This window comes from Molothrus aeneus, chromosome 16, assembly GCF_037042795.1.
Source record: "Molothrus aeneus isolate 106 chromosome 16, BPBGC_Maene_1.0, whole genome shotgun sequence".
NCBI classification, from domain to species: domain Eukaryota; kingdom Metazoa; phylum Chordata; class Aves; order Passeriformes; family Icteridae; genus Molothrus; species Molothrus aeneus.
The window spans coordinates 10,000,493-10,015,619 of record NC_089661.1 but is presented as its reverse complement, the minus strand read 5'-3'; the positions used below and the strand labels follow the sequence as shown (position 1 = coordinate 10,015,619).

The following is a 15,127-nucleotide window of genomic DNA, read 5'->3' as shown; positions in this document are numbered from 1 at the left end:
CCCCAAAAAGACCACATGAAAGGCTGAAGTGATGCCTGATTTTTCTTTTTGTGTGAGTTACATCCTGAAAGGAAACACAAGCTCTGTTGTGAGACTGCTCCAAATGAGCTCCAGATGAAACCTCCAACTGGCCCAAATTCCCACTGACTTCACTGGGTGCTTTGAACAGGCACAAAGGAGAGTCTGATAGCTCTAAGCTGGAAAACACATTCACATGTGGCTGCCCCATTTGTTCCTGACCCACTGAGAGCAATGGAATTGCTTCCATGTCATACGTCTGTGAGCAATTTTCCAGACTGCAGCCATAAAGCACTGGATAAAAATGGTTGTAGAGCCTCATATCTTTGAAAGTTGTCTGTAGTACATGATTCACATATTCTTTCCTCCAGTTATCCATTTATGTACTTCCTTTACCTGCTTTAATCCTTCTTTGCTCCTTTTTGCCTGAAGAAAAGTTGCTTTAAATTTGTATTTTCAGCTCTTTTACCTATTATGCTTCAGAGTCACAGTGTTAAAAGAAATATTTGCTCTTTCCATTACACTACAAATCTGTGCCTGATACCAAATGGCACCAGAATTAATTCTGCCATTTTTAAAGCATCTGAATATACTCCCTTTCCTTGTAGACATGGTGAGGTTTACTAAGAGGGCCTCCAGGTTTCTCCAGGCACACTATGTACTATTCCCCTAAGGGATAATGATGGGAGAGAGAATTGCAGTCAGGTGTAGATATTCCTTTGGAAATGGATTATTTCAAATTCATATTAAGTAATAAAAATTGTTTAAATAAGAAAAATTCTCTTTTGCATAAGGGAATTTGCTGAACAGGGATTAAAAAGTTGTTTTTCAAAGTGCCTACAAACAACAGTTTCAAGGAAGTATGTTTGTTTCCTGACATACAGGGATTCTTGTTTTCTACAGAGGGACAACACAGCTATTAAATCTCAGTTGTGTCAAACATGGATATGTTGCCATTTGGGTGCCCATCAACCAACCCTCATATGCCAACAGAAAATTCTGAGAATCACAACATACACTGAACAAATTCCTGCTTGTCCTCTGAAATATTAACCTTCATTTGCTCAGCTGCAATTACAGCAGTGACAACACTCTGTGTCTCTGTCTTCAAACTTCCTAAAATTGCCAGGAAAAGACAAAAGGTGGCTTTGTGCACCTGTTGAACAGGTACCCACATTATTGTCCTAATATAACATGAAAAAGATTATTGTGAAAGACTTCATGCTCTCTGCAGCAGAGAGCTGTAGCTGAGAAAAAAGCAAAACCACGTTTGCTGCTTATTTATTCTGTCAAATTAACAAGAGATAAACTGTGGATGGGCTATTGCCTATTAATACTGGTTTGTATTATATTCAATTTAAAATGAAATCTGAGGCTTTGAACATCCCTGACATTAGATCATGTCATTAGATAACACCTGACAGCCTTGGTGGAGCTGGTCTATAGGGGCAACCTTAGTGCAGAACTGAAAAAATAATTTCTAGACTTCAACAATCACTAAACAGCCTTACAGATTTACTCAATGCTTTATTTTCTCCAGTCAACCTGTACATAAATTACAAGGGCCTCTTGTCTTTTTCACTATTATTATTTATTTTAAAAGAACTTATTTTGAAGTTATCAAGAATCCATACACACTTATTCACCAGTGTAATTGCCTGGAAACTTTTCAGCCTTTCTGGTGTGACATTTTTCACCTTGAAAGGGACATTTGCATTGAGAGTTGAAAACAATTTTAAAACTCAAGGCTGAGAACACCTAGGATTGCTATTACTCATCTTTACCAAGCACTGACAGTTTTAAACCTCCTGAGCACTGAGATAGCTCTGCAATTTCCTGGGGGAGTCAACTATTGTGCAACACCATTGTTTTCCTGTGATAGCACTTTCAAATCATTAGTCCACAGAATTCCAAACATATCTGTAAACAGGTATGATTTATAGCTCCTAGGATGGAAAATCAGACTTAAAATATATTACATTTTTAAAAAATGGTACTAAAAAGCCCCTCTGGATTTCTGAGGAAAGTGCCTCATCACTTCACTATTTACTTTGGGACAACTCAGATGAATAAAAACCCCATTGTAGTGGGCAGCATGTAGATAAAGAAAATGACAGTTCTTTCACAAAAAGTTTAAGCTCTACACTTAAAAATATCTATGTGAGACATCAAAAGGGATTGATAAATCAAAAATCAAAATACAATTAATTGTTATCTTAAAAATAAAATTGGATCCACAACATTTCCTTTTTTCTCTTTAAAGAAAAATAAATAGGAATAATATTCTCCATAGCACTTCAAGTAAAAGGATTTTACAAACAAATTATAATTTAAATAAACTTCCAAGAGCCACCAAGCTTGGATCCACATGTGATTTGGGATGATATTTTCTGAATTTTGGAAAAGGGCAACAGGTTTGGGATGCAAAACTGAGAAAGAGAGAAATCAGACATAGGCACTGGACAGTAAAGTTTGTTTTAATGGCCCCAGTGGCCCTTTAATGAAATGGACTAGAGCAAATCAAGAATAAACTTGAGATTTCTGAAGTGCACCACTGTCATTAATTAGAGGTAGCTAAAACCCAGAAGCTCTCAAGAGCCACACTGCAAACACAGAACAGAGATGCCAAGAGGTGTCTGTGAAGGACAAACTAAACTCAGCTCTCCCTAAATCCTGCCAATATTTACTCAGGAGATGTTCAAAGGCCTGCCCCATTCAGATCTCAATTCATTTCACAAGATTATTCTAATCCATCCTACTCAGGCTCTCCTTCACTTCCAGCCCCTCCCTCTGTCCCTGGGGCTCCATCCCTGCACGGAGGCAGCTCTGGCAGGGACCCTGGCAGGGCTCCACGGGAATCCACAGCCAGGGCTGGGGGGCTTGGGATGGAACATCTCAACCCCCCTCATTTCTTTCATTTTTATACATACCCCACAAATGTTCCATACAGCCTGGGAACAGAGAATGCTGCTTTATTTACTTAGTGCTGCACTCAGGATGTGCAAAGATTCATCATTTTCTGAATGAATTTTTCAAATTCTTTGTTAAATGCATCTCTGTCCAAAAATCTTTTGGTTTTTTTTTTTTTTTTACCTCATGTAAATTCATATCCTCAAAATAATTCACCACCTTTAATTACAGTGATCTGCTCCCCCATCACTGTGGAAGGGTCTCTGCTGTACCCAATTATTTTAATTGGGTGGCCCCAAAGCATAAGGCTCCTTTAAATACCAGCTGTAGGTCAGCTGAAAATATAAGTCAATATTAGTACACTGAGAAAGCCCAACTGTTGTATTTTTTTACCATTTAAAAATAAGCATAAGGTTTGCTATTAATTTGACATGAAAATGGAGTGCTTGGAAAATTGAGAGCACCCCAACAGCATCCCATTGAAAAAGTTGGGATTGACTGTGTGTCTGGTCAAACTGAAAAAAAATTAAAAATCGATTTTTACTATTTTCAGACTTTGAAAGTAAAATTTTCCATATAAAATTTGTTGGATTTTTTAAAAATCAAAATTATTTTCATTTTAAGATAGTTTTAAAAAGAACAATAATAATATTGTTTTCTGAAAGCAACATTTCTGAAAACAAAAGTCTTCAGGGGGGAATACTTATCATACTTGAGAGATGGGTGACAAGAATCTGAGCCTTGGTCTGTTCTGCTAATAACAATGCCCTTGCCCATAGATTAATTTATCTAAGTACCAGGAAGTGAGTGCATTTATAGGGCCTACCCTGTCAAATCTCCCCCATCAGGCTTTTTCCTATTTAGTCCACATAACACAGCAGAATAAAAAATATGCAGAATAAAAAATATGCCCCTCTGCTGCTGTAATCAAAGTGATTGTGTTTTAGATCAAAAACATTTATTTACTGCATGGATTAAAGGATTAAATTGCATAGGAATGCTCTGCCCAACATTTTGTGCTCGTGCTGGGATCCAGCTGCCCTTAATCTCCATATCATTGACACAGGATATTGATAAAATGGTTTTCCCATTATGGCTTGTTTGTTTGTGATGTACACAGAATTAAAGTAACCAAAATAAGGTTCCAGGGTCATTTTCTGGGGTGCAGTTGAGTCCTGAGCCAGCTGTGCTGGCATCCCCTGCCCCTCCTGCAGCCCTGGCTGTGCAGGGCACCCACGGGGCCACATCCCCCTGACAGCTCTGGGCACAAACTCCCCTCTTGTCCCACCACCCCGGTGAGTTCTGCCCTTCAGCAGGCTGAGTCAGGGTGGCAGCTCATGCAGTGACAGTGTGACATTGCCCTGCGTCTGGAGGTGGCTCAGGGACAAACTGCAGGCTCTGGTTCACAGACACCAGGATGGCTCAGCCCATGAAAATGAGCAAACAGCCAAAACCACTGCTGAAGGAGCAAAAAGCCAGTGGCAAGCACACTGTGCCATGATTAAATACCCAAAACATCTAAATCTAAAATATCCTCTTCCCTAGGCCAGTGTCTCTAGTCCAAGGTGCACTGCGTGTAACCTACTGCAAGACACATCTGGGGCCACACTCAAGCACTAAATGTTTGTTCTGCTTCTTGCACTTCCAAGACAAGCTAAGTATTTGAAATGTACCCAAAAAAGGGAAAAGACTGGAGATATAGATAGAAGAGATAAAGATTTGAGATATAGATAGAATCCAATCTTTTTTCATACCCATCCATGGGCAAGAAGAAATAATTTTATTTTAATTATTGACTGACTAAAAAAGAAATTGTGTTGCTTGGTGATGAGAATCCACTGCATGACTCTTGCTCTCCTTTCATAAACAGGAACAAGTTCACAACTAAAAAATCCACGGCTGACCTTGGTGTCAGCAACCAGTTCCAAAAGATGAAGCACTTTTCCCCTCAGGTCTATTGTTGCAGGCTCTCTGCAAGTTCAGGCAGACATCACTGCTTCGAGTTACATCTAACACACAGGGAGGGTTGCCCTAAGAGAATATAGATAAAATCCCCTCTTTTTTCTTCTCCTCTAGTAGGAGGAGGTACCATCCACACATCCCAGTAAGTTTCCAGTTCTCTGCAGCTTTGCTTCAAGAGCTGTTGACTTGGTAAGCAAATACAGTAAGTTAATTTAGTGTTATTGCCTAATGATCTCCAAAGAGGAAAATAAATTAAGAAGTGCCACTCTTTTACTAATCTTTTTCTGTTTTACAGGGCACATGTTGGTGTCTTGCTACTGTTGTTTAAGATTATGATGCCTTTAAGGTTTATTTTGTGTCTTCAGGCTTCTGCTGTTTTGTGATTAAATGCATGAAGCAAGAGGAATAATAATTATGTAATTTATGTTCATACACTTCCTCCCACTGGCAGGTTGCTTCTTGACTGAAATTGTATTATTTGATTCATGCACAGCTACCTATTAAAGATGGTGGGGACAGATACTGCAAATCCCTAAGAGCAATCATGAAAAAATATTTCAGCTACACCACTGATGTCAGGTCCATTTGCACATTTTTATCACTGATTCATGTTCTGTAATCTCCTGCTTCAACTGAGAGCATTTATCCCTGCTCCTTCTGAATAACAGTAAAAGCACACAGAGAGGTGAATCACACAACTCCAGGTGTGCAGTTCTTACCATTGATTCAGGCAAAAGAGGAATATAATTGTTAAGCAAATTTGCAAATACAGAGAGGAAAAAATTTGCAGCTAAGCCAATTAACCTGTGTGTTTGTGTTTTCTTCCACTCTAGGAAAAGTAAAATACCTCAAAAGTGCCAAACACAGACAAATTAAATGGGAACAATTCTCCTAAAGGTAAAAGGGGTAACATTTCTTTTCTGTGTATATGCAGCTCCTGAGTGATGAAACTAATCACAGCTGAAGAGCAATACATTATTTACACAGCAGGGACACCTAAAGACATGGTCCTGCATTGTGCCAAGCTCTGTTCAAGCTTTCCCTTTAAGAAAAATGTAAAAGAGTGGCAGGAAAACCAGAAGGAGGATGAAGTAACTCAACCAAGGTGACAAAATGAGTCAATGAGAAACACCAACCAGATCCTGGCTCTTGCCAGCCTGTGCCATGGCTGGCAGGTGTCAAGAGTTTCTCTCCCATCCTCACGTGGAGGAACTGTAAACTGAGTTTCCAACCATTCAGCTGCATTCCTCCAAGAATGAACTGCAGCCAGTGGATAATTCCAATTCTGCATCTACATTTAGGTCTGTGGAAATAACAGTGAGGTGTCTAAGATTGTGATCTGACAAAGCTACTCTGCTCTTTAGAAAACTCAAGGCCATTCTTTGACTGAACGACATTTGAAAGTCAGAGAAATAGTGAGAAGCTAAAGGCAGTGTTTTTCATTGCAAAGGAAATGCATCAGTGTTTTGTCTTGTTGAGGGATTGTGCCATTAATTCTGTGTATGTTGCTCTTAACAAAACCCCTGAAATCTATGGTTCTGATATTTTACAAAGACAGGACTAAGAACTGGTGAAAATCCTCTTCTCAAGCATTGCTTGTCATGCTGCAATAAATACCAAGAGCTACACAAGCACAGCCTAACCAAGTATCCAGTCTTATTCAGAAACAGCACAAAAAGTTACTAAATGTTTTCTAAAATAAAACCTCCTATTAAGAAGTAGGGGTTTAGACACAAAATTGAGTTACATTGACATTAAATCAGCCCCCCTAAAGAATAAGTTTTGTGTCAGTCTGTGAATTTATTTCACAAAAAAAAAAAAAAAATAAAAACATGTGTGGGGTAAAAAGGTAAAAACACAGTTACCAAAGCTGAGTTTTCCTTCTAGGTGGATTTACAGAAGAGTGCTCCAAAGGAAGCTGAGCACTCTTGGATGTAACTATTACTACAAATATAGCAAAATACCTTCATTCAGGTCATAGAAAATAACAGATGAATCCCATAGTGCACATAATGCCTGAAAAAAATACACATGAATGAAAGCTAAACTGAGCTAGGTATCTTCTCCTGCATGACTGACAGCCTGTTTGAGAGCTGCACACAGAATTCATTTCTGTACTGAACCATCCCACAGCTCTACAGCATCACATCTGTCACAGCAGGAATAAAACAAGCATTTTGGCACTTGCAATAGTTACCTCATTCACAACATACCACCTCAATGAAACAGCCAAGGCAGAGACAAGCAAGTCATCATTTCACCCCAGACTTCTGTTTAATTTTGCAAGACTGAAAAGCTCAGGAAGTTTGAATCTTTCCTTTCCCCAGATTACCAGATCAAAAACAGGTAGTAGGTGGTCAAAGGAAGGGTCCCCACTATTCCAGTTCCTCATTGTCTGTTTCATAAATCTTCCATTTTTGATCCATTTCCAGAATACAAAAGAATCCCAACACTTTCACCGAGAGCTCACAGGCCACAGTAAGAAATTACTCTTTTCTCTCCAGAAACTTCCAAAGGCTGAGGCAAGGGCAGCACATCTCACACAGGGTGCATCCAGCTCCACATCTGGAAACCAGACCCAGCCTGCAGGGCAAACTCATCTGACCTGCCTCAGTTTTAGTGTCATTGTGCCCCTCCTGTGGGTCTGTGCCTGCCCATGCATTTTGTGTCTGCCAGGCACAGAGTGGAAGGGGGAAGAGGGCAAAGAGGCTGTGGAAGATCACAGAATTTTGGACACTCTCCCAGAAAACTTTCTCTAAATTCATTTAATCCCAACAAAATTGAGTTTGGACCACCCAGACTGCAGTATCTAAACAAGAAAGGCAAGAAAATTGTTTTAACTTGGAGACAATTCTTTTCACTCACAAAGCCACTGTGTTTTACAGCACACACATCCTAAGTATCAAAAATATCAATTTTCCCCAACAGATTTACTTCATACCAGAGGGTTTGCACCACACACAGAGTTGGATAAGGAACCCTGAAGTCCCAGTCCCCACTCCTCCACAAAACCTCACAAAGATGGGGAGTAGTTCTTTCACATGCTCAAGCTAAAAAATAAATAATGTACTGCATGAGAGGTTAAAAAACAGACTTTTTAATAATGGATGCTTTTAATTTACAGAATATTAATAAGGCACCTTTCTCTACTCGATAATGGCTATTTTTTGGTATTACAGAGAGGAATAGGAACAGCTATTACACAAAGAAACAACATTTCAGTGACACCACCAGACCTCAATTAAAAGTTCTGTGCCACTTAGTATTGCTTCAAGGGATGGTAAAGCAACACTGACCCACTCCAAAGTGGTTTATGAATTGCTGCTGATGGGAACTCTTGCTGAATAAGCAGAATAGGTTCTTTAACGCCACTTTCTTACAAACAGCAGCAAGGAGTGGAGAGAGACAGTAATTAATGTGTTAGTATCAAGAGAAACAAAGAGCCAGCAAAGGTCTGTCCTTTCCCAGCTATCAGACTGAGCAAGCTGCTCTAATATAGCTTGAACTGTAACAGTTCTCAGGGGCTGCACTGAGGGTAAGCAATGCCTGATTGATTAAGGTACAATCCTGACAGTATTTTAGGGCCTGGATAAATATCCTTTCCAAAAAAATAAAATAAAATCATCAAATAAAATCAGGCTGCAGGAGCAAGTGAAGCCCAGTATTAGGGTGTGGAGCACATGAATTTAACAAGTCAAAGCTAATAGCACCTCCAAATATACCAAATGTCTACAGCATGCTCAGCACAAGAACCAGGTGGATTGGAAGTGGGCTTTTACCAGTGCTTTGTTATGACAGCTGGTTTCTGTGACAGTTCAGTGTTTTCTTCCAGGAAATCCAAGCATTGTGGATTAAATGGCAAGATAAGAGTTCATACAAAGCTCTAACGAGGTTTGTGCTGCTGAGCACAACGAGAAATGAATGAACTGCTTCTGCCCAGACCTCACTGCCAAACAGGGGGCAGGGAGAGGTGCCCACCCTGGTTAGTGCTTCTCCCTTGGAAGCACAGACACGGCCAACTGTGCCACCTCATTTCTCACAGGCAGCATGACACAACCCTCCAGGGCTGGATCCAGGGCTGGACAAGGTCAGCACAGGTTTTACAGCTCACTCAAGATGGATTCTCAAAGACTGTATTAACCACATGTAGTCCTCCAGTGGAGTCAGAGTGAAAAGCATCACCAAAGGACAAAAACACCTCAAACAAAACAAAAAAACAAATAAAATGCATTTTGTAACACCAAAAGGTCTCTTACCAGACTCCCAGACGAGTTCCTGAGCCCTGAGTGAGCCAGACCCAGCCATCAGAGCAAGGTAACCCAGCAGAAAACATTTACCAGGCTGCTCATTGTCCTCAGCCAATCAGTCTGGGCTGGGAGACTCCACTCCATTTGTTGGCAATTAACATGAAACTCCATTCTTAAGGGGAAACAAAGAAACAAATCTTAGGGCAGCCTCTTTCCTCCTGTTTCACCAGGCTCAGCTTTGCCACTTCTGCTTCCCTGCCTAAAATTCCCTGGTTTTGCAGTGGATTCCACTCAGTCCCTCCCCTTGGAGAAGGGCAGGGGCAGCACAGAATGGTGCCCATCAGCCATCCCTTCCCTCCTTCCCTTCTCCTCCCCAGGATTTGTCTCCCCAGGCTGACAGAGATCACCATGGGGTCCCCCAGGAACGGGGGAGATGCAGTCCCAGGAGCTCCCAAGCAGCTGAGGGGTCCCAGATGAAACCAGGATGCTCCAATCCTGGAGCAATGTGAGATTTTCTGGGAGGAATTGGAAGAAATAAAAAGATTTCTCAGAGTAAAGCACTGGATTATAACAGGGGAGGGAGAAGTTTCAAGGCAGAGAGGGAGCACAACCCATGCATGGAGCTCTCAGGGAAAGACAATGCTCATTTAAAGATGAAAAAGCCAAAGTGAAGAGATAAAAGTCTAAGTGAACAATTTCACAGACTTCCTCTTTTTCTTTTTTCTGCATTTCAGCACCTTGAGCCCTGGTTTAGGAGGTCCCAGGTGAGGTGACTCTGCCCTTTGGCTCACAGCTCATGCACACAGGGACAGTGAGGCCTGACACAGACAAGGGATGATGATGATAAACCACATACAAGTCACCAGTTGTTTCACATGTACTCTCTTGAACCTCTTAAATGTGAAATGCACCCAGACTGAGCTGATTAAAAGCTCCTGTGAGTGTGAAATCTTCTCTCTGAATAGGCTTCTACACCACAAAGGAACATTTCATACATCATATTTGAAACAGATCAGAGCCTTAAAAGCAACTTTATTCGACTGCCATTATGAAACAGAGCTTTCATTGTCTGCTCTGAAAGGCTTTGAGTCATCATCTTCCAGTAATAACTAATCCCTTGCTCCCTCTGTACCTGACAATTCTTGGACAGCCCAATTACAGGAGAGGAAAGTGGCACACACCACTTCCAGAGGGTGGACTCAAAGACTCAACTCCTGTTAAAGGCTTTTGTTTCAGAGTACAATTCACTTAAGCAAACAAGTTCTGATCATCTACTTGAGAGCAGAGTGTAATAATAAAAAGTTAAATTGCAGCAGCATCATCTAATAAAGACAGAGTCAAACACTATTACAAGAGTCAGGAGACAAAACTGTAATTTGAGAAACCTGACAACTATTTATTCTCCATATAATCTCCACAGCTTACATTTGTATCCAGGTTTTCATGCCAAACTTGCTTCTTAGTTATTTGTATTTCTGTGCCTTGAGTGACCTCCCAGAGTGCCCAATTCACACCAACACAGGTAAATGTGCCAAAGCCTAGCAACATGTATTTTATACAGAATTATTGCTGGCACAACTTTGGTGTCAAGGGCTTGTGACTAGTTACCCTCATGAAGATCTGGTGAAATCTGTCCAGAACTACAGATTAAAAACAAACACAACAGGAGGTTAAAAAACAAACACAACAGGAGGAATTTTCAGAATGGCATAATGCTCATACACACAAATTTCAGAGAGAATTTTAAATTTGACCTCTCTTGAGTGTTTTGATTTTACTGAGTAATGACACAGGCTTTTTTTTGTGTAGTATCTAATCTGAGGGAAGAAACCTTGAAGGGAATACTTAGAGTGAATTGACATTTAATGTAGTTCACTTTCAAGTATCTGCTCAGCAAGATGCATTCTGAGCATGGATCTCTAACAAGACAGAGGCAACCCTTATCTACAGTCATAAAAAATTAAATGCAGCTAAGATAGATGTCACATGTTGGTGAAGATAATCAGGAACTTCCTCCCCTGTACTTTGTCAAACCACTCTCCTGCTAATGGACAGCTGCTGCTGATACAAGAGATGTCAGATACTCCCCGGGCCCTGAAGAATGCTCATGTATAACTAAAAGCTTTCAGATTTATCTCCTGGAGCTGGTGGTGAAACTCTGGGTTAAGACTGTGTAAGCCTTCTCACAAATTGAGGTGCATCCACAGCAGATGATCATGAAAGAGAAGCAGGTATTAACATTTGCACACTAACACCATCAGGGAGCTCATTAAAGTAACTCTCTGCTAAATATAATAAATAAATCTCTCACACCCCAAGTCTTCTTTCAGGAGTATATCTGAGGTCATGCCAAGAACAAGAGAGATGTCACAAATCTAAAGATAACAAAGTTTGTCTCTTAAATCACATTCACATTTTCCCATTAAGATTTCTATCATGGAAAGAAAAGTGGCTGAATTATCTGATGACTTCCTGTCAGGGAATGCTGTCATCTCTCAGACATAGCCAAGATGTGCAAATTAGAAATGATCCTGCATCTCCTCTGTGCAGTATGTGCTGTATTTCACAGCTGCAAATATTACAATCTTCAATAAAGGGAAGACAACAATTCCCTTCAAGTCATGAAAGCACTGAGCTCAGTTGTGAATGACTGCAGACAGAGTGTGTTGTGACACATGCAGGAAGTGCTACGTTTTATAAGCAGATTATTCTTGCCTACATGATTTTGATAAGGAAGTAATTCTTTGCAAAAAAAAAAAAAGGAAGTTTGTTTTTCAAATCCTTATATAGTCCTTGGCACTCATTTATTTGAGCTTCCCCTTGTACATAGTGCCATTGAGCAAAATTCTCTTTGATACAAAAGGAGCACCAATCATGGGAATGAAGGGCCATGCTTGTTTCATCCATCATACAGTGAAGCAAAATCATACTCATAGGATATTAAAATATTATAAATGAAATTAATACCACAGAGAGTTTTATAAAATATTTATTTGGAAAAAAATCACTCTGTACAAATTTAACATTCTCAACACTGAAGTTTTATAAAAATGCTAACACAACAGAAAGACAAGTAAAACATTAAACTGCTCTTCTTAAATTACAAAGGAACAGGTTCATTCTAAAGAAGCTACTGTAATTCTAAACAGGAAAGAGAACTTGTAAGATTTCATTTTTTCTCTATTACAGACAAATACAGATATCAAAGGATGACTTTTTCCATCCTTTTATAAACTTCCCCCCAAACACTGTCCACAACTAAACCAAATACTCTAAATGGTTTACACTTTTACTGTACATAGCTTGTGCTCCAGGAAAAGTCAGCACAATTTGATCATCATTTTCTCAGTGCCTAACAAAATCTCACCTCTATAACATTTGGTATAAAATTGTCTGTACAAAGCAATTGCTCATGTAAATTTGAAGCAAACTTAAAAGTTAAGAGCATTTACCTGTGCCTTCAATTTGGCATTATGAAGAGAGTGATTAAGTAAAATTTCACAGAGGAAAACTCAGTAACTGGGATTACTGTATTTTTCTTTTTTTTTTTTAGTAATTACTATTGTATAAAAAATTCATATACTGCAAGTTATTAGGAATGGCAGAGCCTAAATCTAACAATGCTAATTTCATAGTCTTCATCATAAAATTAGATTTTTCTGTATATTATTTTTCTCTCTTCATTTTAATCTATTTGCAAAAGCTGCTGTTGCATATCAACTGCATGAACAGGAGGAAATGTCTCCTCATGAAATTAAAACCAGTAAAAAACACCATACTACTGTAAACACAGCTAGAATGAAAACCGACAAAACGCAGTGTGACAGGTAAGCTGTTGTCTGGAAAGCTTTTTTCACATTTTCTTAACACAAAATATGGCTCACACCACAAGCAACAGGAGGAAATAAAAACAACAAAAAAAACCAAAACCAACAAAAACAACAAAATCTCCCCTCAAACTATTGAAAGCTTCGAGTCACAGCCAGGGGTGCCAGGCAGGGTCCATCCTGCAGAGGTTGTCCAGGCTGTTTGCAGCTGCCACCAGGGTGTTGACTTTGCTTTCCCCTCCCTCAAACTGGGCCAGGTTGTGGAGGCGAGTCATGATGGCAGTGACAGCTTTCTGCACCAGAGAAACCAGCTGCTGGCTGTCCATGTTCTCGGGCTGCCCAGCTGCTGACAGTGGAGACGAGGTGTCCTCTTGGGTTTTCTTGTGCCACGCAATGATCTCATCCCTTAGCACAGTTTTTAGGATGCCATCAACCTATATGAAGAAGAAAAATCAGATTATTGCACTTAATCCACAGAATGCTCAGGTTCTATGAGATTACAGAATTGTAACTAGATTTTAGTCAACAGCATTTTGACACTTTTGGTGCCACATTGCAATTTCATACTTTTCAAGACGAGTCTGGCTTCCAGACATTTTATTATTTCCTCTCCAGGTATTCCTTTTTCATAAAAAGTTTCCATTACAAAAACACAACACAATGACTCCTACAGAAATTAATAACATATATTGAGATATTGATACACAGATACAGTTGTGTACATCCTATTTTTAAATTACTTCACTAAATTCATAGCTTCTACAACACACACACACACACAGAAGTCTTGGGCAAAGATTTGGAACACTTTGAAAAGCTGGAGGGTTTTTTTTTGCAGTCATTACACTCTCAGGGAATATTATTTTCTGGTACACAAGGAAAGAAAACTGACTACAACATCCATACATATGTATCTAATATATATACACATATATGTTATATTGGCCAGTTCTATCCTTGGATGAAAAAGAAATTCCTGCAACAAATACTTTCCTATTTTTTCTCATCACTGAGTTGAGTTACTGGTATTAATCTACCAACTCCAGAAGTCTCAAGCTTCAAAAGCCAACTTTTATGCTGAATCTGAGTCAAATTAAATGTTTACACATAACATAAAACATTTCCAAACATTTCCAACATTTTAGCTGGCCTTTGTGATGACCTCAGGGTAAAATTTTAAAACAAAACCGCACCATCATTCAGTTCCTACCTTCACCAAAAAAGCGCTGTTTTGTTTATAAATTGTCAAATACAAACCTTGAAGTTTGGCTGTGCAAAGCAGCGAGCTACTGCAATCATGGATGCAGTGAGGGGCCCTGACACCCCAATGGTGGTGAGGAATTCCGAGATGTTGGGGGTGAGGCGGAAGGGCACCGGGCGGTTGGCGTCCAGATCTCCCGTGGCATCGTTGATGTCAAAGCGAAAGTACGCCACGTTGAGCTTGCCAGTGTCCTGGGAGTAACACAAACATGCACAAAAGCAATTAAAGGAACTGATTTTCCTTCATGGAACCAAAAGTAGTTGGGTTTTTGTGTCTGTTAATGCTGAGTTTCAACAGTACTTCAAAAGCGTTTTATTTGTTTAGCCAAATAACTTTTGAGCGATAAAGTTATAAATAATGGCATGCACAAAGGTAAGTATTTCTCTCAACATGTTGGGTCCAAATCCCTTACTAAATACATGTAATACCAAACTTAAGGAGTAGATTCCTCTGGATCCTGATCTGTACGGAGTCACTGCCAATAGACACATCTGGGACAATATTCAATGTCCAAGGTTCACTGTGGGTAAACAACTGAAAATTAAGCTGAACACTTAATAGAGGGATCAATAATTTAATAAATAATTTAATAATATTTAATAAATACCACCTTTGTTCTTTTTTAGGTGGCAAACATCATTTTAAATATTGGGTTAAAACAGAAAAATCATGATTAATAGGAGTTGTAGCTTGATGGTTATGGTCAAAATAGAATGGTATTTGAAAAGGGATGTAGCCCTTTAAGAAAATGAAGCTCTGTACTTTATTTTTCTTACAGCTAATTGATTTAATACAAAGGTGTTTTGAAAGCAATATATTTGAAAGAAGACTAAAAAGAGAGACTTATCAGTCATTTACATGAAGAGTTCAAATATCTAAGAACAATTTCACAAAGTTCTAAA

At 39.4% G+C, this 15,127-nt stretch overlaps 1 protein-coding gene across 1 annotated transcript in view; it reads right to left on the bottom strand.

Annotated features, from left to right (window-relative positions):
* Nucleotides 1–12,110: 12,110 nt before the first annotated feature.
* The window catches only part of TRRAP (transformation/transcription domain associated protein), a 76,431-nt gene continuing 73,414 nt past the window's right edge, over nucleotides 12,111–15,127 (bottom strand). The window contains exons 71-72 of the mRNA XM_066560671.1: nucleotides 14,222–14,416; nucleotides 12,111–13,398 (exon numbers count right to left, since the gene is read on the bottom strand). Coding sequence (XP_066416768.1) covers nucleotides 13,114–13,398; nucleotides 14,222–14,416 — 480 coding nt within the window. The 3' untranslated portion in view covers nucleotides 12,111–13,113. The remainder of the gene's footprint in view (nucleotides 13,399–14,221; nucleotides 14,417–15,127) is intronic.